Consider the following 27,517-nt stretch of genomic DNA (forward strand, 5'->3'; position numbering starts at 1 on the left):
CTATCTATCTTATGTGCTCTGTTAGAACCCAAAGCAAAGAATGCACCACATGGACAACACGAGGTACCTGCCTAGATTACATAATAAAAAAATCGGGCTCTGCGACAAACGATAACACGTATCCATAAGAAAAATATTTATTATATATTTCCAATATGACCCCATAGTAAATATGAACATTAAAAAGCAGTGTTAATGTAAAGCAGGCTTAATCCTGAATATTACATCCCAAAATTGGGATGTTATTCTTTCACATTTCATTTTCACCATTAAACCAATGTGCTAATGAAAAGCTCCAATGAAGCAAACCTAAAGTCCTGTTGTCAATTTGTTGCTTCACTATATTGCTTTTAACTTCAGTGCTCATGGTTAATTCTTTCGGGGGGAAAAATTATTTGTATTTGCAGTCATTGATACACCAATGTGTGACAGTCCTGGATTTGCATTTTTTTTTTTATTATTTTTTTTAAACCAACTACTTTGCAGTTTTCTACAGTAACACGAGCACTTTATTGTTGACCGTGGACCTGAACTTCAAAATCTTGGACCTCGTAGATTTCACATCATACCTGAAGTTTTTACTAGACTTTCACAACTAACGTCCCTGAAAAAAAAAGACTCTGCCATGTTGTGTCAACTGAGCATTCCCCCACGTATGTGAACATTGTCACTCAGCCCTTGTTCAATCAGCTTGATGTCTTCTAGATCATCCTTGATTATACTGATCAAATGGCTCAGTCCTTCTTGCTGCTGTTTTAAGTGCTATGACAGAGAAAAATAAAGGGTCAGTATTTTAGTAGATACCCACACTGGCCGATTATATACTACTATCCTTAAGTCAACAGACATAAGAATAAAAGTAGGAATTTCCATGTCTTTAAGTAACACTCCAAATTCTCGAAAGAAATACAAAGTTTGCTTGGATAAAACGCCACAAGAGAATACTAATGTTTACATTTGCATGACTACAAGTTATAACTAACAAAGTAATAGTTACTTCCTCCGATTTGTTTCATTTTAGTCCTACACCAATACATACAATACTGCATGCAGTTCATACATAAACAGGGCTATAGTCTACTACTGAAATACAACGATGCCTGTTCCGATTACATTTCTGGGGCCTGGGTCATTAAAGGAGAGCAAAAGCGCAAAGAAAAAAAAAAGAGTAACTTTGCACCTTTGCATTGGAGAGGTCAGTAAATTTAAAATGTGGGGACAGATTTATAGTTGGGGTAGGGCATGTCCTAGATAAAATTTAAAATTAAAGCATCCAGTATGTTTTACATGCAAAATTATAAACCAATTTACACCCCTTGCATTGTAACATGGTTTGTCCAGGATCAAATTTACTCATCTTTATTTTGCCTTGCTCTCCTTGATGACTCAGGCTCTTAGTTTCTATTAGTAACAATGAAGCAAGATGGGGTTTTCATAAGTTTAATTTTTCAAGACTTTCAAAATATGCACATATAATCTTGTAAAGCTCTAGTTGACAGGGATAGGTCTATAAGGGGGATAGGTCTATAAGGGGGATAGGTCTATAAGGGGGATAGGTCTATAAGGGGGATAGGTCTATAAGGGGGATAGGTCTATAAGGGGGATAGGTCTATAAGGGGGAATTCTATTGGCCGCGTTACGGGTAAAAGTAACGCGGCCTGCGCATTATTACGGTAATTCCAACGCCGGCTTTTTGCACGCAACTCCCTGAGCTGCGAGCAGAAAGCCGGGATAAAACTACCGTAATAACGGTAATAGTTTTAACTCCGCGCTAATTCGGAATTTGAATTCCCCCCTAAATGTATACATTTGTTTTTGGGGTTTTATATCTCTTTCTCCTTTTTTGCAAGGCCTGCTTTGGATATATGATTTGCAATCAGAGGAAACAAAACACATGAAATGTCCTAACAGTTAAATGAGACAGTAGTAAAAATACGTAGGGCCCGATTCATGTTTGGATGCAAGAACGTTTGCACATGCTCAGAAATGGACCTTACACCAACGAACGCAATTCATGTTTGAATGCAAATGACAACTGCCTACGGGAAGCGGTGGGTTCAAGGGGCAGATGAATGCGGGCCGTGTACAGTAAGGGCGCACCGCACGTATGCAGTCGATTCAAGTTTATGCTTTTCTTGTAAGTACGCCTGTTTTCAGCCGTATCACTTGCATCTGTTCAACTAGATAGCAGAGAAAGTTTATGCAAGGAAAAAAAAAAACAAAAAAAAAAACACAGTATGTGAAGTATGCATTAAATGCATCTTGATTTACTTTGTTTTTTTAAATTAAAATGTTTTTTAAAGCCATATTTTTTATTAATGATTATACGGTTAAGAGATTTGTGTGTGTGATCTTTTAGTGAACAGAAGCTTGTTGTGTGTATCTACAATTCACCAAGTTACAGATAGGCAGAGCATACTTAACGTATTATGATCAAAACTACGCAGAAGTTCTTTGCTTTTTTTCTTTTATTTTTGAAAAGCAAATTGCGTCCAAACATGAATTAGGTTGCAAGTGTGCAAACGGAAGTTGTTAAATGCTGTAAGGTCAGTGAACATTTTACATTTCTATAAAAAAAATAACTGATCTATACTATGCAAAATCGTAATATTACCTGCTTGATTTCTCTCAAAAGATCTCCATCTACATAATACTTTTCTTCTGATCTCACTGCTCCAAAGTGATTCTGCATTCTGATCTGTGACATCAGTTCATTAAGCCTGCCCTGGAAAACAAAATTCAGCCATTGCATCAATGTATCTCCAAACAAATGAGGAACATGTTTAGTACATTCACCTACACAGAACTAGAACAAAAATGCTCCTCCAGAGAATCTTGTATATATTTTTACAACACCACAAAATGTACTACACTGTGGCATAGATTATACTGCAGACAATCTTGATTATGTATATAAAACTATTAAGGAGCAAATCTTGCTTGGCTGGGCCAAAATAAACGTCATACATAAACTCCAGTAGAACACCAACATCACTGGCCAAACAAGGAAAAATGGCAACAAGTTGCTTTTTTTGGTATATAAGTAAAATGAGAGTCTAAGGTCTTCCACAACAAGTAGTAATAAATGCTATGTACAGTACTAGCTATACACACACACACACACACAAATTCCCAACAGCAGCTTGCAACACAATGACTAGAATCACCTTGAACTGGGTTGGTGCATTAAGTTCACACTGGATGGTGTCCAGCTGTACACGTAGATGTTCCTCTTCTGCTTGGATGGCAAATCCACTTTTCCTCTGTATTTCTTGCTTTATTAAAACCTGTTTAAAGCAAGAATAAACTACTAGCTGACATTTGATTTATATCAGTTTTGCTAGTACAAAAATATCCAACTCCCTTTTGACTTTCCTACTTAACCATTAATATAGAGTGTAGAAAATGTGACTGTAAAAACAATGTTACAATTTCAAGCAACAACATTTGAAGATCTCAAAATACTGTAGGTCCATTAGCAAGCTAACCCAAAGCCTCTATAAAGGACTACTACTCTTCGACAACAACGGGTCAATTAGTTACTAGCATTTTTAAACTACAGGACCCTTTATCAGGGAACATTATCCAAAAAGAAATACAAATGAAGACATTGCAGCTGTTTGGTGATAACGTACAGAGACATGATCACCAATTCCAGTCACCATGTGGAGAAAACTACTTCACAATCTAATGTGAAGTATAAGAGGACAAGATAAGGCAGCAATATAGGGAAAGGTTAATTTAAAGAGTAATTTTGTATACGTTTATCCAGAAACCTAAGTTTGTATTTGTCAAGAAATGTAAATGCTTCTAGAGAATATATCACTTTTCAATTTGAATTATAAAGCAATCAAAACCTCAATGCAGCAAAGATTTCTATTTACTCAAAAACAATCAACCACTCAACATTTTTTCCTACTTTCTCTCTCTTGCTGCTAAACTTTAAGTCCCCCACATACTGAATCTGCTTCAAGTAGACCTGGTAAGTTTATTTCTCATGCTTTGATAAAATGAAGCCTTTTTGCTAATTTTTTCAAAGCCAAAAAACCCCCAAAAAAACAAAAACAGTAATACATTTGTACCTGGAGAACTTTGTGGGAAAGCTCCATTAATTTCCGCTTGTACTGTGCAATTTTAGCCATTGTTGTAGCCTGATTTTTTTGCAATTCACTTATGTCTTCTGATATAATCTAAAATAGGAAGTGTACTGCAGTGAGATAACATACAGACATCTCCAATTGTACTTCAAGACAACTGCCGAATATAATCTTACATCTAGTCTGGACTGGTGTTGTTTTGTCATCTGATCTTGAACTTTAAGTCTTCTGAGCAATTCCTTGAAGCCAACCATTGCAACAGGAATGAGTCTGAAAAACAAAACAGAAGTTAGGTTTCAGAAATAACATGCACGTTTATACATACAAACTCATAGTGTCACTTTTATTTACTTTAACATTACAAATATATTTGTCTCTACAGAGACTGGTCCTTCACAACAGGGCAACTTTGGCTATTTAGAGCTCAATCACACAGAATGTTTTGCAGCAGATTTAGAAAAGTGGACATCCCTTTTATCCACAGGCGATGTGTAAGAAAAAACACTTCAATAAGCATCCACTGCCATTTTACAAACTGCTCAAAAGGCATCTACTAGAATCTTGTTTAGAGCCCTTATTCTTTGCGTGCTAGAACAACACTAGAAACGTGGCTGATTAAGACCGTTGCTATCTTATCTCACCAAGCTTTATCTAGATATCTTCATCAAACAGGAAAAGCAGAAGCTAATATGAAAGCCTACGCTACCTCTACATGACACAGAACAGAGCAACAAGATACTAAGCCCAGAAAAAAAACAAAACTCTCCCCAAGCAGTATTCTGCTTTAGCTTCCTTCCTAGGAGGAGTAAGAAAGGAAGTTCAGAAAGAGGGTTCTAGACAAGTATCGGAAAGGCGTACATACTCCCGCACCCCCCCCCAAAGACATTTGACATACAATATATTGCTGGTAGCATAACATTTCTAACGATTGTCTCCTTGTCAGCACTCAGAGCCTTGGGGTGATGGATACACGTATTAGCCTGGTTTAGCGCTGGCCGAACAGAGTCTTCCGGTCTTCACCAAAAACCGCTGCAAGGCAGGATGGACTTTAGCGGCTGGGAACACGCAGGTCACAGCTCTTTGAACAGTCACTAGGCATAACACAGGGGAGAGAATTGGAAATCCTAAAGCCGGTCAGCTAGCCGAGGACTGGTACACTGGCGGTAGCAGGCTACAAAATCAGTGTGCAGAAAGGAAGTCCTACAATAGGCCGGAATCTGGTACACAAGCAGTAGTGCAGTACAAAATCAGGATCCGAGAAACAGAGGTCAAACAAGCAAGGACTGATACACGAGGGGTTAACAGGCAGAAGCACTTTCCAAGAAGGATTGTCAAGGAAAACCAAAGTCAGCAGCTATACCGCATAACAGGAAGTCAGACTGGGTATGGAAACCTGTTAGAGCAAAGGTGTCCAAGTTCAGTCCTCAAAGGCTACCAGCAGTTCATGTTTTCAGGATTTCTTTAATCATGCTCAGGTGAGTTAATCTATTTGGCTGGGTCAGTAATTATCCCACCTGTTTCTATAGACAGAAATCCTGAAAACATGACCTGTTAGTAGCCCTTGAGGACTGAACTTGGACACCTCTGTGTTAGAGTGTCAAAGTGAGCTTTATATACACTGCAGAATATGCTGCCTCCCAGCCACAATCATGTGACCGCCCAAACTAGGAAGTGCTGACCTAACACAGAGACAGATGGAATCAGCAGCACAGGTGTGTGAGCAGGTAGGTTTGTGACAGTACACAATCCCCCTTAAGGGTGAACACTGGACACCCTAAAAGGCTTGTCAGGAAACTTTTTGTTGAAAGTCTTAAGTAACTGAGGACAAATGTACATTGCTAGCTTCAACCCAGGAGCGTTCCTCGGGGTCATAGCCCTTCCAATTGATCAAAAACTGCAAGGTACCTCTGGATATGAGAGAATCCAAAATTTGTTTGACCTCATACTCTTGTTGATTCTGGACCAGAATGGGAGGTGGAGGATTATTAGTGGTAGAGTACCGATTGGAGACAACAGGTTTCAGGAGAGATGCATTGAACACGTGGGGAACTTGCAAGGAAGAAGGCAACTGCAACCTAAAGGCTACAGGATTAAAGTGACCAATAAACCTAGGGCCTAGCTTCATACTAGGGACCCGTAGTCGAAGACTGCAGGTGGACAACCAGACTGTCTCTGGGTCTCCAACTAGGAACACCACTGACGTCTTGTTCTGTGTGGAAGACTTATTTAAACTTTCATTTATTTGAGTCCAAATGGCTGAGAAATTCCAAAAAAAAGAGTCCACCCCTGGTATATCTGAGGATGGAACCTGGGGAAGGGTGGGTAACTATGGATGGCAGCCGTACAGTAAAAAGAAAGGAGAGTTGGAGATGGCCTCATGGTAGTGATTATTGAGGACGAATTCCACCCATGGAATTAGATCCACCCAGTTGCTTTGTCAACCCATTAGATTGTAGATTGTGGTAGGTCAAAGAAAAATGGAGTTTAATGCCAATAATCTTACAAAAGGCTCTCCAGAATTTAGATATGAACAGAGTACCTCGGTCAGATAAAATCTCCTGAGGACATCCATGCAAATGGAAGATTTCCCTGAGGAAAAGGTCAGCTAAGGTAGAGGCGGAGGAAAGACCCTTGAGGGGTACAAAATGGGCGACTGTGGAAAAACGATCTACGATGATCCATATGATTGCAGGATTTGAAAGGTGGTAGATCAGTAATGAAATCCATTGCCAGATGAGACCACGGATGACCTGGAGTAGGTAAAGGTATCAAAGGACCATATGGTTTCTGTACCTTGTGTTGGGCACAAAAAGGACATGCGGCTATAAATTGCTTGATATTGATGCGAAGAGATGGCCACCAATAACTTTGATTGAGCAACTCCCAGGTTTTCTTAGCTCCAGCATGTCCCGAGAAGTGAGAAGTATGGGCCCAATGTAATAGTTTAGCAGGTAAATTAGGAGTGACGAAGATCTTACCCGGAGGACAGAGGGAAGCTCTTAGAGGAGTTAACGCCACCACACTTTTAGGGTAAGATAAATTTATTCTGTTCAGTGTCAGAGGGATCGAAGGAACGTGACAGAGCATCTGCTTTCTTGTTTTTCGGACCCAGGCGGTAGGCGAGTACGAGATTGGACCGGGAGAAAAAGCGAGACCATCTTTCTTGGCGGGGATTCAGACACTGTGCCGTCTGTAAATACAAGAGATTCTTGTGATCGGTATTAAATGGTTACCCGAAACAGGGCACCTTCTACCATATATCTCCACTTTGAGAATGCCAATTTGATTGCTAGGAGTTCCTTATCCCCTATGCCATAATTCCTCTCGGCCGGTAGGAGCTTGTTAGAGAAAAACCCATAGGGGTGAAGCTTCCCAGAGGAATCGCGCTGAGAGAGAACAGCCCCAGTCCCATACGACGAGACGTCCACTTCAAGAGACAAAGAACGCTGGCAGTTGGGTTGAAGCAAGACAGGAGCAGAGGAAAAGGCCTTCTTGAGGGAATTGAAGGGGAATTTCCCGGGCCACGCTTTGGCATCAGATGTTTTTCGGGTAAGTGTGTTGATGAGTGTGACCAAATCGGAATAACCTCTAATAAACTGCAGATAATGCGCAAAACCTAAAAAGCGCTGAGTAGCCTTTAGACCTGAAGGGTGGAGCCAGTCAGTAAAGGCTTTGAGCTTACTGGGGTCCATAAGGAGTCCAGTACCAGAGATAATGTAACCCAGGAAGAGTAGTTGGGTTTGTTTAAAAATAAACTTCTGCAGTTTGCAGAATAAGTGGTTAGTTCTGAGTAGAGTAAAAACTTCAAATACATGTCTCCGATGAGACTGAAGATCTGGGGAAAAGATGATGTCATCCAAATACACCACTACATATTGAAAAAGGAGGTCTCAAAAAATGTAGTTGATGAAATTCTGGAATACTGCAGGAGCGTTACAGAATCCAAACGGCATGACTAGGTACTCAAAGTGACCGTCTCTGGTGTTAAAGGCCCGTTTTCCATTCATCCCCCTCCTTTATCCGGACGAGGTTGTACACTCTCCGAAAGTCCAAAACTGGAAAAGACTGTGGCGCCCTTGATCCGGTCAAACAGTTCAGTAATTAAAGGAATGGGATATCTGTTTTTCACTGTAATGGCATTCAAGCCCCGGTAGTCAATGCACGGACATAGGCCACCATTTTTTTTTTATTTTTTTTTAACAAAGAAGAAACCGGCGCCAGCCGGTGAGGAAGATCTTCGGATGAATCCACATTCTAGATTTTCTTGAATATATTCTGCCATAACGTTGGTCTTAGGGACAGAAAGCGGGTACACTCGACCGGAGGAGGGAATTTACCAGGCAGTAGTTCAATTACGCAATCCCAGTGGAGTGAAAGCGGTTGCCCTTTGTTCAAAGAATACATAGAAAAAAGCCCTATACTGGGGGGTAGAAATGGATCTGGAGAAAGGTCGGATTTAGACAGACAAAGTGGCGGAAACACTTTCTGGATACAATGAGAAAGGCAATAGGAGCCCCAGGAAATAATCTGAGCATCGTGCCAGTCTAATACGGGAGAATGCAGGCGAAGCTACGGAAGCCCTAATGACACTGGGTTGATGGTCCTGGAGAGAACAAGAAAGGAAATGTCCTCCCTATGAAGGGATCAAATTTGTATGATTAAGGGAACTGTACGAACCCGAATGACACCACCTGAGATTCTACTTCCATCAATGGCGGTAAGGTGGAGAGGTTGTTCCAGTGGTATAGTGGGAATGGCCCAGCAAGCAACCGTTGAAGCAGACATGAAATTACCCACTACTCCCAAGTCCACGAATGCTGAAAGAGTGATAATTTTGAGACCGCGAGTGAGCAGAACCGAGAAGCCAAAAGGTGCCATTAGAAGAAGATGCTGGAGAGGGACTAAGAGAACATAAGGAGACCACTCCTGAACCCGTTAGGCCTTGTCGTTTCAAAGTCTTTTTAGAGCAGATACCCAGAATGTGACCGGGGTCACCGCAATACAGACAAAGTTTATTCTTGAATCTTCTCTCTCTCTCCTCACTAGAGACGGAAGGGACCTAAAAGCATGGTTTTCTCAGGCGGAGCGACCAGTGACTGGAAATTGGACTGACAAGGCCGAGTCTTCCCAAGTGTTCGTTCTTTAAAACGGAGGTAAACCTTTTTACATAAGGAGATGAACTTAGAGAGAAGAGGGAAGTTCCTTTGAGGCCAATTCATCTTTACTTCGGTTGGACAGCCCTTGCCAGAATGTCGCAATCAAAGTCTCGTCATTCCAGCGCAGTTCAGAGGCCAAAGTTATAAATTAAATGGCATACTGACTAACGGAGTGTGAGCCCTGGTGTAAACGCAGAATCGCGGGTGCTGCTTTAGAAACTGTGCCGGGCTCATCAAAAATCCTTCTGAATATGGTCAGAAAGTTAGCATAGTTGTGGAGTAGAGAATCATTCCGCTTCCATAGGGGTGATACCCATACGAGGGCTTGGCCAGACAACAGTGAAACAATATAGACCACCTTAGCCTTTTAACGGAGAAACTTCACAGGAAGGAGCTCAAATTGTATGGCACATAGAATAAGAAATCCTCTACAGGACTCGGGATCCCCGTCAAATTTAGGAGGGTTAAAAAATACGTAACTAAGTCCACAGAACACACACTAATTTACATTGTATTGTGATGGCCATGGGCCTCACCAGGCGTTTTAAGCACAGAGTGGTTGCTCCAAACGCCCCTGTATTCGTTCTGGAGTCTTGGATTAGTTTACAGATTTAGTGGTGTAGAAATAGGTTTATAATACATGAATCACTTATAGATGGAGATATATATAGAAAGACAGAGGAAACCAGGCAGCTTAAAATATTAAAGCTACTCTAATGAGCACACACTCACCTCTCTGGATCAGGGTTGTCTACTTTGGCTTGTTCCCAAATAATTGGATCCACACCTTAAAATAAATAAATATTAAATCTAGTGCAATAGAGAACTTTTCAGAATTTAGAACTATGATTTTATACTTTGGCTTTTAAAAGCTTATTATCCAAAACGTATTTCCAGTGTATATAATGTGTGTAATGTGTGTGTAAATATTGGAATGAATATATAATCATTTTCTTAACCCAAGTCTCTTAAATTATGTTTCATTCAAACTCAGAGCAAACAGTGCCGCCAGTGGTCATAAATATTATGGCACATGGAAAAAAAAATTGAATACTACATGTGTTATGAGGCTGAAAATAAGTAATGTTTAGTAAATATTCGTACATTTTTAAAAAAAAACAAAAAAAAAAAAACAAAACAGTGAGAATATATGCAAAATATCTAATTTAGCAGTGCGACATTACACCACAAATGTAATGGTTTGCATCTGGCAACTATGTTGGAGCTATATGAAACAAGCATTGGGCTCTGTCACATGTTAGCATACACTTACCTGCAGGTGAGTTCTGCAGGAGCTGTTTAATCTGTGCTGGGGACAGCTCTGTTCGTGCCATGGTTAATGTGACGCCTATTTGCTGCAAGTTAGCCTTGACATTTGCTTGCTCAAAATAGCTGTATAAAGCAGTGGCTGGGACCCTCCTAGAAGTTCCATTTGGAGAGCGCTCCACAACATAAATAACGACCTCCGTACTACAAAGGAAGAAAAATTCACACTTTACAACTATAACCTGCCCTCTTTTAACACAAAACAGGGTAGAAAGTGATTATATATAGAAATATATACATATAAAATATACTCAGTGGCCACTTTATTAGGTATACATGCTCATTAATGCGAATAACTAATCAGCAGCAACTCAATGCATAAAATCATGCATTCATGGTTAAGAGGTTCTGTTGTTAAGACTCAACAGAATAGGGAGCAAACATAATCTAAGGGACTTTGACCATGGAATGATTGATGCCAAACAGGGTGGTTTGAGTATCTTAGAAACTGCTGATCTCCTGGGATTTTCACAAAACAGTCTCTACAGAGAAAAAAAAACAACATCTAGTGAGCGACAGTTCTGTGGGAGAACACCCCTAGTTAATGAGAGGTCAGAGGAGAATGGCCAGACTAGTTCAAGTTGACAGTAACTCAAGTAAATAAATGTTACAACAGTGATATGCAGAGTATGTCAAACCTTGAAATGGATGGGCTATACAGCAGAAGCCCACACCGGGATCCATTCCTGTCAGCTATTAACCAGAAATTGCAGCTAGCGTGGGCACAGGCTAACCAAGACTGGAAAAACATCGCCCGGTCTGATAAATTTTGACTTCTGTTGCAACATGCAGATGTTGGATCAGATCTTGACACAAGGAAGGATGGATCTATGGATTCATGTTTATGCCAACGTGCAGGATGGTGGCGGTGGTGTTGTAATGGTGTGGGGCATGTTTTTGTTTGGCACACATTAGGCCCATTAATAACAGTTGAGCATTGTTTAAATGTCACGACCTACATGAGTATTGCTGTTGACCATGTACATCCCTTTATGGACACAGTGTACCTAGTTTCTAATGGCTACTTCAAACAGGATAATACGCCATGTCAGAGCATATGTTATCCGGAGCAGTCACCAGATCTCAATCCAATAGAGCACCTTTGGGATGTGGTGGAATGGGAGATTCGAAGTATGAATGTGCAGCAACGTGATGCAATCATGGCAATATGGACCATAATCTCTAAGGAATGTCCAGAAGCTTATTGAAGTCAGAAGCCAAAATTTATTAAACCTAGAAGCCAGCAGGATCTTTTAAGGAGCAAAGAAGTTGTGTACTTATTGACATTAAAAAAAAACAATTCAAAATTGTTATGTTCCAGCAGTAACTTTCTAGGTCCATTGGATACCCAGCTCCTGTAATTTGTCCAGCCCTGTTATAAACAACATGAGTGACAATCAAAGCCATCTGAAAGTAGGGCCTGGAATATCCAAGAAGTATTTTAGTTGTACACCTCTAATAATGTAGTATAATATAATATCAGTATACACACACATAAGTAATGCTAGCTTAGTATATAAAATGTTTTTTTTACATTGGAAAGAGAAAATATACAAACTAAGTTTTAGAAGCTCATCCTCCAGAAAAATATAAAGACAGAAAATGCTCAGAAATATTTTAAAATCATAGTGCTATTTTGCCATCATTATATGGGCACAACTTTCAGGAAGTTTCAAGAACCTGCAAAGTTATGCCTAAAAATTTCAAATTACCACAGAATCTAATTATTGTATTTTTATCATTTACATTACGACTTTTACTTACTAGTCATCAGGCATTGTTTTGACTCCCTCCACATTTACAGTGAGTGTTTGGTGTCCCCCAAGGACTTTGTGCAGAGATTCCACCAACTGCTGCTGCTGAGCCCGGATGTCAGTTTCCTTTTTGTTAAATACAAGCTCCACAAGACCATCTTCATCCTTGTTGCTAGGTATGCAACTGAAACCAACAGCCTGATGGAGGGATAATGACAAACATTACTGTAAAAACACAAATCCTGCACCGATGGAGAAAAACCATGCTAGAATGGCCCACAGTTCTTACTGCTCAGAGACATTGATTTGACAACAATTTTCCAAACTAGTTATAACTAAAGCATGAATCTTAGCTATGCCCAAATACAAGAAAATTAGATTGAGATTCCCAAATCACTATCCTGTAACTCTACTGAAGATATATTGCAGTGTTCTCTAGGAGCACCAAGGGGGGGTGGGGGTCAGGTACTAATTACCGGGGGCCGGTTGCTGTTTTTTTTATTTTGTCTCCTAGGAGGGGGGTGGGGGGGGGGGGGGGGCGGCGTGGGGGTGTTGGGCATTCAGTCTATGTGATCCCTGCATAGGCTGCCAAGTCGCATACTATGCGCTGTGACAGTACGCAGGTACTGCACAGGCTGCATCATCTCTACTAGGCAGTGGCTAGATCCCGGTCACTATCAGCAGGTCATGTGACTCACAGTGCTGGCAGGCTTGCTGGATATTTTCATGATCCTGTGCAGTGGAGAAAAAGGTAAGAGAAAGGGGTGATGTGATGGGGAGGGGGCATGAGTGTGTGTAAAGCGAGTGGGCATGAGTGTGTGTGTAAACAAATAATGACCTCTGCGGAACCGTCACTATGGAAACCCGATCCCACAGGGTGTAAAACTCTACCAATCAAGCTTCGTCATTATGTTGCTATGGTTGTAAAAGTCACATCTCAGCAGGAGCAGAGGCAGCCGTTAGAGCACAATTTAAATTTTGCAGAATTCAAAGAATGAGTGTGGACATTGAGTAAGACATCTGTTCCTCATAATCAACCCGAGAGCACCGTGGTCACTTCAAGAATTTACACCCTGTGGGACCGGGTTTCCATAGTGACTGTTCCGTTACGGGTCATCGAGCGGAACTAGACTCCCCTAAACCTACATGTAAGTAACTGATAGCTTCAGTTTTTTGGTATATCATTCTGGAAGCTGATGGTGTGTTTTCTTTTGACTTGGATGGAATGGGGACAATATCGGTGAGGTCCGAACACATGAAGTGTACAACAGAAGCCACTGAATATAACGAACTATAACTGAGGATTGCACACGGTTGTGCTTTGTACTATGTTGCTGGTTAGATGTGATTATTACAGGTTTGAATAAGGGTTTCTGACGTTATAGGTAGTATATTGAGGTTGGCTGAGCGCTACAGTATATTTTTGTGTTATGAGTGTGTGTGTAAAGCGTGTGGGCAGAGGTGGCATGTGTAAGTAAAGCTGCTGGACATTTCTGTAATGAGAGTGCTATAGGGTTTCGTCCATAGACTACGGGAGACCTGTAGCACCAAATGATTGTATTCTCTAATGAGAATATATTAAATTATTCCTTGTCTTGCGCTTTTCATCTCCTAGGAACACTCCCAATGACACAGCCACACCTCCAACAATGGTATGGCCACACCCATTTGGCGATGCGCGTCGGCACATGGCTTTCCCTTCTAGTCGACTATAGGGGGGCCCCATGTTGCTGTACCAGGCTCAAAATTTCTCTTGGCAGCCCTGGTGTTCTCACCAGCACCTATTTTCCGGGTGCCTGTTTTTACTTGTCACCCAGCTCTTGGTGCAAACAGAGTCCTATTATAATAGAACAAACCATTGTTTCTCCTATTAGAACAGGCACTATGTGAACACCACAGCCAGCAGTGTGCGTTAGAGCACTGACCACCAATCTGACCAGTCCTGGGCAATACCTTGCAACATTTTTCATTATTACAAAGTACAGGGTGTTTTAAAAAGGTGGACCAGATTTGAAATCGCTATATCTCTGCAACCACGAACCGCCCATGAATGAAACTCTTACCACTTGAAAGGGCAGGGCAGAGAGTTTCAAATGACTACCGCTAGATGCCTAGCGCATCAACAGCCTCTAACCTCAGTCGTTCTCAAGATGCAACCCCGCAACAAAAGGCATTTTGCGTTCTGCAGTTCAGCAAGATTGAATGCATAATTGCGGTGCAGTGTGCATGTCAACGGCCTGAGGAAACAGGCTGTTTACGTAAGGGGAAGAGCACAGGGCGACCACACACGTCAAAGGAAAACGTGAGAAGAATTCAAGAGAGTTTTCTGCGTAGTCCATGCAAGACCAGTCGTCATTCCAACCGAAAACTTGGGATCCCCCATACGACTGTTTGGCTTGTGTTAAAGCGACGTTTAATCACCTGGAAATGCTGCAGAACTGGCTCTTTCTACAAATTAATGAAGATTCTGATTACTTCATTTTTCAGCAAATGGACCTGCAGGTTCGAAGTTTTCTAAATGACACACTGCCTCAAAGTTTGATAGATCACACAGGACCTCAAGACTTGGAGCTACACTCTTGGCTCTCAAGACCCCCAGACATTACACCTTGTGACTTTTTTTTGTGGGGATACGTCAAAAAAAAAAAAAAAAAAAAAAAAAAAAAAAAAAAAAAAAAAAAAGGGTTTTTGTGCCACCATTAGCAATGAATCTGAATAACCCCAAAAACAAAATTACAGCAACGGTGGATTCAGTTGAAGACACTGAGAGGTGTTTGGGACGAATTCAACTATCCTCTAGATATTGTCCATACAGCAGGTAGAGGGCACAAAGCATTTAAAAAATGATTAGTAAAATTTGAGAACTCATTAAACAGTTTGTACTTTTTTGTGTAATTGTAACATATTGTCATCGTGAATTATATTGCTTTTAAATTGGGTCCATCTTTTTGAAACGCCCTGTATTACAACTGACCCTACCTGGCTACAACTTAATGCCACTCAGCTGGAAAAATTTTCTGGGGAAAACACTGTATTGCATATTAGAACTAGTGGATAACATAGCAAAAAATAAACACTGCATTATTTATGTAATACAATTTTTTTTTTTACCTTAAACCTACAAAAAGGGTTTTCCTGCGTGAACTCCACAGGAGCAATGTTATTGCTGAAATATCCTTTCCCCGTTCCCCAAAATGCCTGAAGTTGATTCCATTTCGCCAAGATGGCATCTCTCTCATCCCCGAGCAATGTTGGCGCAGAAAGTGCACTTGCTGTGTTGATCAGCTGGTTTGACTGGTTAGCGTTTTGCACAGGTTGGCTGAACAGGCCACCTCCAAGGACTAAAATAACAGACCATGACCCAATTTCAAGTACATAATATAAGAATGTCAAAACGAATATACAAATATATGAGTGCTCGAGGTCATAAAACATAAAAATACTGTGAAAGTTACAAATACAGTACTCCCTCTTTATACAGCCAGCTTAAAAACAAAGGCCAAAACTTGATATAGCGAGGGCTTCCGCATAAATAGAGTGAAATATAATGTAGTTCATATATTTGAAGAAACTTTTTTGCAGAGCATATACCTGCTGGAAGCAAGACTGGCATTATACAGGGAGCGTAAGAGGAGAGCTGTATAGGCATTACGTGAACCGATAACTTAATGTAACTGTGCACTAACCATTCTGTTGCTGCTGTTGAGGTTGAGTGTTGAAACCAGTGAAGCCCAGACCAGTTGATAACCCAGTATTTAGACCTGTGTTTGTTGCACCAAAAGCCGTTCCAAACCCAAATCCTTTGTTTTGAGTGGTACCAAAAAGACCTAAAAGCAGCGTAAATGAAAATGGAACACTATTTTCATGATCGGTTTTACATTCTAGGTAAAGAAATTTAAAAGGACTCAGGGGTATTTTTATTTCTTAGGCACAGCTTTGACAAATCTACATAAAATAATGACAAATATCACGTGTTAGACCATTTTGATTAAAAGAAAATAGGTTGCACAGCTCGCTAAATTTTTAGCACTTGCATCTAATGATATTCTGTGTCTAGTTCTTACTATATAAATTACATTGGACCAATCTTTTGCAAGGAATTGCCGTTAAGTTTTTCTCGCACCTCTATGGAGGTGCACAGAAAAATGAGCAGAGAATCCTACCATAATGGTTGGCAAAGATGTCTGTGCACCACATTGCCAGCAACTGAATCTTTCCTAAAGAGTGCAAATCTTATTACTGCTGCACCTAAACAAAGCTGCTGATTAACTAATTGGTGAATTGCAGTACCACCTTATTACAATGTTTCATATAAAGTTTGTTAGAAGGAAAAAAACAAACAAAAAAAACCCAATGTAGTCAAATGAGCTCAACTTTGACCTGCATGAGTTCAGGACACTGAAATAAAGGTGGGGGAGGAGCTTCAGCTGTCTGATGTGTGGGGAGATGGCAAGTGACCAGGCAGGAAATACTAACAGCCATGCTGTGCGTGGTCATGTTAACACTGAACAGTGTATTTTACCTTCATGGTTCATTTCTGAAAAATTCTATTTTAGGATTTTAGTGTTCTATTAATCAGTTTAGAAACAGACCTTTTAGCATCAATGACAGACAGAACAAAATAATACTATTGACACCATTTTCTTTGCTTTCAAAATATAAATAATAGCACCAACTACTACAATAAGCTCATCAATGCAGCTAGAGGCCAAAATTGTAAAGCTTGAGTCATAAAATATCCATTTATCACTTTCACATGTCTGTCACTGGGTTTTAAAAAGTCATTTTTCAAGCTGAACTTCCCTATAGGGGTGGTATAATGAGAAAGCAGTGTAGTACAAATGTTAAAAAAAAGTTTTGTAGTTATTTGCAGGAAAACATTTTTGTCTTCATACCAGTTGTGCCAGTATTAGTTGGAGCAGAGAAGTTAAAACCCGAGCCAGAAGCTGCCGTTGTTGTTGCTGTGGCTCCAAAACCTCCAAATCCACCTATTGAGAAGAGGGAAAATGGTTCACAGTAACACATAGCCGAGAGAGTACTTGGCTTTAATAATGCAGATTTTAGGTCTTAATCTGCATAGGTTTGCAATCAAAAGATGAACAATGAAACAAATTCAATGAAAAGAAAAAACTTGTAATAACATAGAACATATCACGCCAAAAGTTATTATAGTTAAAGATATTATAAACAATACAAAGCACAAATAAAAATTAAACCGCAACAGGACAAATGGATAAACTGGGTGTAGCTTGATAGTGTTTTAGATAAAGGAGCCTACAATTTAAGACTTGACTACTCATATAAATGATTTCTTGTTATAATATTTACAAAATCTACATCCCTTCAAAAAGTTGTAAAATAGTCAGATGAATTTCAATGAAAGGACAAGAAAGTACCAGATAGCAAACAAGTGTGGCTTTATGTCCCTACCGAAGTACAGAAAAAAACAAAAATAATTACATAATAAGCATTTACTTTTTGACACATAACTGGAAGAACTGTTTCATGATGTCTAATTTTATCTATATAAAATGTCATACAATAAAACACTATGGAGATTCACTACTCCCTTAACAAAAAAAGTAGAATAACAGTTCTGGATTTCTATATTCTGTATTGTCCGTGTCTTAACAAAGAAGCAACCAAAACGCTTATCCATGTTCTCATAATCTCCCGCCTCAACAACTGCAACCTCCTCATATCTGGCTTTATTCAATGTCAAATGCAACAACAAGACAATTTCCCTCTCTTGCTGCTCCACATCTGCAGCACCATGTTACATTTCAAATCTCATCTTGAAATATTCTCCCACATATCCTCTTAGATCAATCTCTGACCTGCATCTCACCTCCAATTATCACCTCTCACTTCTGCCTATAAGACTGCTCCCATGCCACTACCCACTTAAGGAATTCCCTGCCACGTCTCATCAAACCTTTAAACTCTCTCTCTTCTGCAGCTTCTCCAAATGCCACCCAAACCACTGACCACACTCCTCTTGTCTCAGCTGTGCCCTTATCCCATTAGAGTGCTAGCTCTCTCATGTCTGCTTTACTTAGGTCCATCTTGTATGACCCCATTTTATGCATGGCTTGTTTTTCCCACTGTCCTCCGCTACAGTGAACAGTGGCACCTTATAAATAAACAAAAATAACCAGAATATATTAATGCTTATACACGAAAAGCATTAACAAAAAAAAAATTATATATATATATATATATATATATATATGTTGCGCACACCAGAAATTAGTAAAAACTAACCTAGAATTTAGTGCAAAAGTCTAGAAATAACATTAATTCAGCCACTATTAAAGCTCTCATGATACATTTTGATGACATCCAATAGAACCACATCTTTGTACAATGATCTGTTATATTGTTCTCAGGTAACAAGTAATTCAAAGCTCAACTTTGTACTAATACACTTATTTGAGATCAATAAAGTACTTATCTGAAGTTATTAATGAGACATTAACTCTCTAATAAAATCAAGCTACAGAATATCACAGAACAGATTATTTATTTTATTAAGATATTATATAAAATTTAATAGCTGTCTAGCCAAAGCGTTCAATCTGCCCAAGAAAGTATACAAACAAATGGGACTTTAAAACAATAAGCCTTAATTAATTCAATTATTATTGTTGTGCATTACATGAGTAGCTGGAGTTGAAGAAATGACCAAAGAAACAGACTGAAAAACTAGTGCAAAGTAACCAGCAATATTTAGGAAATTAAAAAAAAAAAAAAGTCTGAAATCAAAGGAACACCTATGGCTAACTACTACCTAAAACTCCAAAGATGAAATACAGAATTTCCCCAGGTGCTCCACCCGGCCCTTAATACATGCCACCAGGCTCTGAGAGCCCAACAGAGTCCCATTCGAATATAAAAAAACAAAAAAAAACCCCACATAGTACCTGTTATACTAGGAGAAACTATGTGAGCACTACAGCCAGCAGTGTGTTAGACCACTGACCACCAGTCTGACCAGTCCTGGCAGGTGTGGTTAATAACCAACAACTTTTTCCAGTATTACTGCAAAGTATTACACTGCCCCCAACCCAGCTACTTCTTAATGCCATATGGCTGGCAAAATTTTCTGGGGAGAACACTGTGGTGCCAAAACAATGGCAAGTAAAACAGCTCTCTAGTGCAGAAAATTCATTCATGGACCATGAAAATTCTTTTAAAGTAAAATTATGTAACTTAAAATTAGAGAGATAAATAACAAGCTATAAAAATATTGTCATTCAAATGCTAAGGGAAAATAACTTGCCTGCACAGTAAAACAAACAGGATACCATTCCTAAATCTGTGAATTTCATTTGTCAACAAATCAAAACGCATAAAAATATATGTTTCTTTATGCTTTAATCAGTCTCCATCTAACCGAAGCAATGTAAAAGTGTGCTTTAATGTAGGTTCAATTCTACATAATGAGTTGAAATTATAAAAGACAGCTTAAAAAGTAGTTGTATGATTAAACTATATTTTGTCTACACCCACCCTATTATGATCCACCCAGAAACGTACTATAGTTTTTATTTGTACTTGCCCACTCAGTGACACACAGCACTATAATGTGTTATGGAATATAGCACAGTATAATGTATTGGAGAGGTACCGGGGCTACATTGAATTGCAGGTCAATAGAACAGTCAAACCATCACCAAGGAGACTTGAAGCAGGAAGATGTGTTGAGTAGCGTCTGAACTCAATATACTTCATCAATGTTAGCCCTTTGATAAGGAAGGTACAAATAAAATATAGTACCATGGAAAAGGATATTTTTAAAATAACTGAACACCACTTTTAAGATCTCAAACAACAATGGTGCAATTTAGGCCACTGATTCTGCATAAGCCATTAAAAGCTATATTTTCATACATAAAATAAAGCATGAAACGTATTAAAACACACAGACAAACAATCCCACAATGTAGCTTTGTTTACATTTCTCAAGGCAAAGTTCCAAACACTGCAAGAAAGAAATACAGGCAGAACATATGCTCCAATTATCAAAGGTCATTCTTCACATAAGAAAACAAAACATACAAATAAGATGGAAGCTTGGTCAACAAACAGACAAACTCTTATTTATTGGTCATCACATTTGGCTCACAAGACGAACCCCATTAACCAAACAAAACTTGGATGGTAACGGATTGGTGGAATGTGTGTGATATAAAATTGCAGTGATCCAAGAGTCAAATATGAAGCAGCTATTTCTATTATGGTTTTATTTTTTTTATTCCTTAACAGATCTTGTCTGAAGTCAAGGTATATGAAATAACCCAATCTGTGAGGGGTAATACATGTGTGGATTACAGACCTCATGCTCTATGGAAGAAAACATTTGAATGGGAAGTTATTGAGGGCCTCATATCTTGATAAAAATGAAAACCACTTGCAATCCATTAGTACAAAAATATTATACATAGAAATTAAAATATTGAACAGCCCGTCATTATCCCACACAGTTCTCATCACACTTGGCAAGTTATACATGAATTACAATCACCGAACTGTTTTAGATTATCAATAGCACGTTTTCCTGCTAATACGCAAGTGAAGTGTAATTTCTAGACTGTCAGTAGCCTCTGGCTAATTCTTGGATCACTGCATTTATTAGGTCATGACAAACATCACATACATTCGGTGTTCTCTACCTGCACTTGCCAGGGTGTTACCAAAATTGAAGGGTGGAGCTGGAGCAGAGGAAACACTGAAATTCCCAATGTTAAAGTTTAAAGCGGGGTTAGCAGCTAGTCCGAACCCACCAAAGTTAAACCCAGTGGTGTTGGAGGTCGCTGACTCCAGCCCTCCAAATCCTGACGAGAGGGAAGCATGAAGAAAAGGTGGCAGGAGTTAAAAACTAGTTTAGAAGAGGAAAAAAGTAAAGAGAAAGTACAGATATCTAAATTAAATGAAAGGAACTTGTTCGTCTTATGCAAAAACCCAGCATGAAATGAATCTTGGTTCCCTAATTTCCATAAAAACAGTCTTACTACATTTACACAGCTGGAATGTGTGTTTATGTGGATGGCATTATCCATATCATGTTACATTAGTATTCTTGGAAAAAAAAAAAAAAAAAAAAAAAAAAAAAACCAAGGACATTTTAAAAGGAAATGGTGACCCCCAAGGTTAAATGAAGAACACATTAAATCTATGTCCCAATATTACATTTACGACAGTGCTACTGAGATAAAGATCTAGAAAGGATGCCTAAATAGTGTCAACATAAGGGCTTGTACACAAGGGTGTTAAAACACATCAACAAAGAACAATACAAGATCCGATAACAGTGCTCCAAAAAAATAATATGAATTGGAGCTGTATACAAAGGCTTTCTGAGAAGCATTTGCTTTGCATCAATGTCACGTTGCCTGCAGTGATCAATTTCAACCTTGAAACACACGAATGTGTCCCCAAGTTTCTCTGAAGTGAGGTTAAATTACCTGCTCTATAACTAGCGTTGTTTTTCAACGCCCATGTGTACGTAACCTTAGTTTATTTTTGCCAACATCATTGCCATTTAAAAAAAAAAAAAAAAAAAAACAGAACCCCATGTAAACTTCCATTATATAAGAGGATCTGATTGCAATATTAACCTGTATGGTGGTATGTGCAACCCAATCTTGTTTATGCAAGTATTTCCTCCATTACATTTAGAACATCAAGTTGAGGAGAATTGGATAACATCATAAGACATCATTGACTTTAAGAGGAAGTGTAAAAAAATGCACATGGCAACATAGACGGAAGAAAACAGATAAAGTCCTACTTCCTTCCATCTATGTTATTTCAATTATCTGTATATGATCTCCCTTCTCTCATTTTTACAATGATTTCCTTTTTTCTTTTAAAAAAAAGGAACAAAGGAAATAAATATTAAAGATTCTTGTGTACACAAATTTAGAAAGAGAAGATTTGTGAATACAAACAAGCATGAACAGGATGCTATTTGATTGCTTAAGTAGTAATAATTCATGAGTGCGATTGGGTAGAAAGGGGAACAGTGAAAAGTAAAATTGAACTAAAAGGTGCAGGGCGAGCCACAGAGCCAAAAACCACTTTGGCAACACCAAGAAGACAAGCATATACTGAGAAAATTCAAGTCATGTATGGGGAATAATAAAACAATCTTTTCATATAGGACTTATTGTTCCATGCCATCTTGGTTGAGTTGTGAGGCAAGTGCTGAATTATAAATCAAAGTACCAAAATAAATAGATTAATTATATCGCCATCTAAATGGTTTTATCAATTACCCAATTTGTGGCTTCTAGTGGAAACCACAATTGCTTAAAGAAATGCAAATCTCATGGGTCCTGGCTTTCATTTCCTTAAGCTGGGTACACACTACACTGTTTTCATCCAATAATCAGCTCAAACAGCCGACATACGACCGCTCGTTCAAAAGTCGGGTCAGTGTGTGCAGTGACACGATGGTCGAAAGTCTGCCCAAATGGACGATTATCGCCTCATTTGGTTGGTCGTACCGTTTAATATTTTCGGTCCAATCTCGTTTCCGCTGTGTAGTGTGTATAAACTTCCGACCGATCCACAACAGTGAGTACGAAATTATAGCCATTGCTCACGACAACATGGCTGTAAAAAGTCGCTAAAGGGATGTCCGCTCTTCCCTTAATCGTCCTAAACAAGGCTAGTGTGCATGCAGTCCATGGACCGAGCGATCGGAGCCTCGGTCGCATGTAAAATCGCTCTGCATAAAAAGTTGGTCGAAATTTCTGTAGTGTGTACCCAGCTTTAGAAACCATCTGATATGACAGGTTAGGTTGGTTAGTTCTGTTGATACATGATACGTAGATTACACTGCATTGTGCGATAAAGTATAGTGTATTAATAGTGTATTAAAGTGGCACAGTAGTAGCCAGATGGTAGAATGATGCAGACAGAATATGGTCATGTTATCAAATTGCGTAAGGAAATGTCAATCAAAGGCTGAAGTAATCTCTGTGTACAGTGGAAGCCAAAAATGTGGTAAGCATTACAAAAAATAGAATTAAAAGCCACAGTTTAACTAAAATGCAATGGGTGAAAGAACATTTAAGTGGAAATATTCCCTTTTATACTCATGCAGATGTCAGTCATTTAATGATTCTAGTAGTTCTGCATTCCGTTAAGGCGAGTCTACAGGAAGACAACAATGTGCCGCTTTGGCCTGTTTTTCATCTGGTAGCAGATTGTTACCATCTGAAAATAGACCAAATCTGTACATTACATGCACCTAATGCAACGCAGGGCTTTCTTGTCACAATAACATCTGCATGACCCCTTTAAGTCACATGTAGCAAAGCAACTTAATGGATAGAAAATAGCAACAATGTAAACATAACTCAGAACACAAGAATACATCACTGCTTAAAATGAAACTGATTATTTTTCTTTGTAAATAAAACAAAATACTAACCCATGGTAAATGAACTGAAACTAATTATGCAATCATATGTATCCATTCATATACAAGTTGCCTAATGTTTAGCCCTTTGCACAAACTGATTATAGTCATCCAGAGGGACATAGGCAAGACTAGAGAAATAAAATGTAATTAGAAGATTCTATGATTACCACCAAATCCTGTTGATGCTGTTGTGGTAGTGGGGCCAAACCCAAAACCAGATGCAGTTGTTTTTGGAGTAAAATTTCCCAAGGTGAACCCTGGTGTACCTATTGAAAAATATATGAACCGAGGTTGAGATCTGGGACTAAATGGCAAAACAATCAGTCATTCTGCTGTGCAAACTACTCAATAAAATTCAATTACAATTAAATTTTAAAATTAAAACATCATTTAGTAATATAAAGGATAAGAAATTTAGAAATGAGCTGTTGCACTCGTGTCACTGTATAGTTACCAGTTCCAGTAAATGTAATCCTGAGTGTGTGTACACCATACTTACATTAATGCAGTGCAGTGACGACACCCACATTTTACAAGAAAACATCAGATAATAGACATTACACGATAATGTTTTTTTTCCTCTAGCCAAATAATATCACAGGACTTAAGCAAGTGAAGAAAGGGTTACAGTAGTTTTATCGTTACAAAACAGGTAATCATATGACTTAGAATCATTATTCCAGCACCGGTGAACACTAAGGATAATATAAATCAGTATTTCACAGGGGTCATGGTGTTAAGATAATTTATCACCGACAGGATAACAAAAAGTTTCCAGTTTAAAAACAAAAAAAGACAGCCTCCCCCCCCCCCCCCCCCCCTACCTTATTTAAAAAGATGAACAAGGGGATCTTTCCATTTTTATTGCACATTATGTAAAACAAACATTGTTTAATGTGTTAGTATAAGTGGTAGTGAGAGCTGCATTATATTCGAGTAGGCAGAAGCAGATAAAACACTGAACATAGGAAGACATGGAAACAAGACAGAATGAAAGAACTCCATAAAAACAGACCTACATGTGTCAAAAGCAGACTTAAGATATGAAAGAACATGAAAGTAATGGAATGTTACAATGTGAAGAAAGGACTATCAGCGGAGAAAAAAAGGTTGAGTGTGTAGGTGCTATGTGAATGGGATAAAATGTAACAATTAATGAAAAATAGAATTGGAGGTTTTGGAAACCAAGTCACTCGAACTTCATCACTGGGAAAATGGTACAAACTAATTCGGAAACCATATTTTTTCCTGCTCGGATTTAAAAGCTGCAACTGACCTGTGTTTTTAATGCAAGTACAAATACATGTAAATATAAAACCCATTCTATTCTGTGTTTATACACATTTTCATACTTGCATCATGTGTCTATACCTTGCAGTCTCTATTGATATATGAACAAAGTATGTTAATTCCCAGAACTTTCCTCTAGCTAATCCCATCATAGCCAGAATGGGAAACCTCTAGTTACTGCTAAGGGGAGACATAGTCAATCATTCAGCAGCAGCGCTCCTAGAGCAGTAGTTCACATTTATTGTGGGATTTGATTTTTAATTTCCCTTGGATTAAAAATAAAGATCTTGCTTTGATTAAAAATTGAGAATGTGGGTTACAGGAAGGACCCATTGGATTACAAATAAATACTTTGTTTAATTAATAAACTGGAGAACAAGCATTTGAGGAGTTTTTATTGCAATAAACGATGATTTAACAATCATCTGTGTTTTATTGACTACAGAACATGGTTTTGTGGACCCTTTAGCAGTATAATGGGTCCACTGAAGTAGCTACAGCTCAGAGAGGCTTTTCGGTGCAGGAGCTGGTAGACTCCTGCCAGCATAAAGGGTCCAGTCCTACTCTAACTAGCCTGGGGTTGGTTTTCACAATAGCAAGAGAACCCTACATTTACTTAACTCCTCCTGTGCTAGTGGGAACAAGCCCTAGCTAGTAGCGCTGGGACTGGATGTGAAATTTTGGAGAGAAGGCTACACTGCCTGTTTTTAATTATGTATTCAGCTTCCATCATTTCAGCAGCCCACTCATTTCAATGGAGTTTCTTCACGTAGCATGGACGCCGTTAATCAAATAGAAATTAATGGGCAACTAAAACAAATAGGTAAATCTCAGTACTGCGGCTACTCTGGATGCATTCACAAATGCATGAGAACACTTCCAGCAGACAATGGCATGTGCAAAGTGCACCTTAACATATATTTACAATGTGATCCTTACTCTAGCGAATTCCAAGCCATCAGAATTTACTATATAAAATGCAACATCTGTGCTCCAACCAAAGGCAGATGAAGGCCTATTTCGTTTATGTAGCTCCAAAATTAGCTCATTGAAGTACACTATCTGAGTCTATTTAATATGTAGGACAACCGGTTATGCCCTGCACAGGACACTGTATATAAGATATTTATATATATATATATATATATATATATATATATATATATATATATATATATTGTGTGCACCAAGTACAGTATCTTTCCTTCCCTATCACACACAAGACTCCACACCCGGGCTCATGCGATCTCATCAGACCCCCTTCCATTACTCACGTCCCTGCCTCTTACCCTGGTTGGCCGTTGCTCCAGTGGCGGACCCGAAGTTGAACGACATGTCACTGATGACCTGAGCAGGCCGTTACTGTATAAAAGCGGCGACCAGCAGTAAACACGCTTCGTACATCAGCAGGAGCGAGCTCAGCTACTGCGCATGCGCACGTCGGGTACGCCGGCACTCTAAACAGGCGCAGTTCCTGTTAAACGTCGCTTGCAGTTTTCCGTCATGCTGGATCTGGGTAAAAGCCATAAACTATGACTGTCAAGGAGGACATGAAGGCTGATGGGAAATAAAGCACACAAATGCGCAAACTCACAGGATGTATTATCCACGGGTTGAGAATTAATCTGTTATTGGATCCCGTTGCCTAGTGGTGTTTATGCGGACAAAGCCGTATATCATTGTCCATCGTATATCACAGCGCCCCCTACTGGCGCTTCGTAATGTTTGTTGGCTCACAGCTATGCCAGACATGAATAGGTAGAACTAGACAGTGGGCTAAAAGCTGAAATTCGTTTCTTATTCGGCCAGCTTTTTCATAATACTCCAGCTTCTTGTTAAGAATTCTTTTTAAGGGATGAAATCAAGTTGGATCACATATTTAACATTAGAATCACATATTTAACATTAGATTAACACTAACAGGTGTCCCTTTACACACATTGCAGTTTTTTTTTGTATTTAACTGGTTCAACTTGAGTTGGGGCATGAAATCAGATGGCAAATTTGGCACAGGCACCATATTTTATCATTTGGAAGTAGCTGTAGTTTTGCAAGGGTTAAAACACATTGGGCAAATTTGTGGCCAAAAAGATTCACCAAGTTTACTCACATTTTGTAGCGTTGTGTTTCGCTAAACCACCTTTTCTGCTTGTCATTTTCTCTGGAAATCCATCTGTACTGATCCCTTAAATAATCATTCTTAAATAGACTGTTCAGAGCCACAAAAAAACACTATATGGACAAAAGTTGGCCACACCTGTTAATTATTGAATTGAGGTGTAGCAATAAGAACGGTTGTCAGAGGTGTATAAAATCAACCACCTAGCAAGGTAGTCTCCATTTGTCATCCTGGCAACTGCCAGTAAACAGTGCAATAGTTCAGCCAAGCTGTGTGAGACTCCACCGAATGCCGTGCTTTATCACTATATCTATATATGTATATGTCATGAATGTCCAGCC

General features: G+C 39.1%; 1 protein-coding gene across 4 annotated transcripts; it reads right to left on the reverse strand.

Moving 5' to 3' along the window:
• Positions 1 to 112: 112 nt before the first annotated feature.
• NUP54 (nucleoporin 54) lies at positions 113 to 27,249 on the reverse strand. Of its 4 annotated transcripts, none has more exons than XM_075202711.1 (13): positions 27,168 to 27,237; positions 23,935 to 24,033; positions 17,229 to 17,321; positions 16,020 to 16,160; positions 15,445 to 15,674; positions 12,344 to 12,531; positions 10,527 to 10,723; positions 9,986 to 10,040; positions 4,274 to 4,367; positions 4,083 to 4,190; positions 3,168 to 3,287; positions 2,615 to 2,725; positions 113 to 762 (listed from the first exon to the last, which is right to left on the reverse strand). In XM_075202711.1, the coding sequence occupies exons 1-13, from the start codon at positions 27,211 to 27,213 to the stop codon at positions 634 to 636; spliced, it is 1,611 nt and encodes a 536-aa protein (XP_075058812.1). In that variant the 5' UTR covers positions 27,214 to 27,237; the 3' UTR covers positions 113 to 633. The 4 variants fall into 4 exon arrangements, with proteins under 4 accessions (XP_075058812.1, XP_075058803.1, XP_075058829.1 ...); XM_075202702.1 differs by lacking the exon at positions 27,168 to 27,237 and adding an exon at positions 26,347 to 26,539; XM_075202728.1 differs by lacking the exon at positions 23,935 to 24,033 and having other exon boundaries at positions 27,168 to 27,249.
• Between the last annotated feature and the right edge of the window lie 268 nt (positions 27,250 to 27,517).

The sequence above is a fragment of the Mixophyes fleayi genome, chromosome 1 (assembly GCF_038048845.1).
Source record: "Mixophyes fleayi isolate aMixFle1 chromosome 1, aMixFle1.hap1, whole genome shotgun sequence".
In the NCBI taxonomy this organism is placed as follows: domain Eukaryota; kingdom Metazoa; phylum Chordata; class Amphibia; order Anura; family Limnodynastidae; genus Mixophyes; species Mixophyes fleayi.

What these genes read in the sequence shown, in the direction of transcription:
- NUP54 (XM_075202711.1), bottom strand. Translation starts at nt 27,213, where the DNA reads ATGACAAGCAGAAAAGGTGGTTTAGCGAAACACAACGCTACAAAAT. An exon ending in AAAACAATGCCTGATGACTA is followed by an intron (nt 10,724 to 12,343) that starts GTAAGTAAAAGT and finishes CTTCCTTTGTAG; the next exon opens with TACGGAGGTCGTTATTTATG. An exon ending in GACAACCCTGATCCAGAGAG is followed by an intron (nt 4,368 to 9,985) that starts GTGAGTGTGTGC and finishes TTTGTTTTTCAG; the next exon opens with ACTCATTCCTGTTGCAATGG.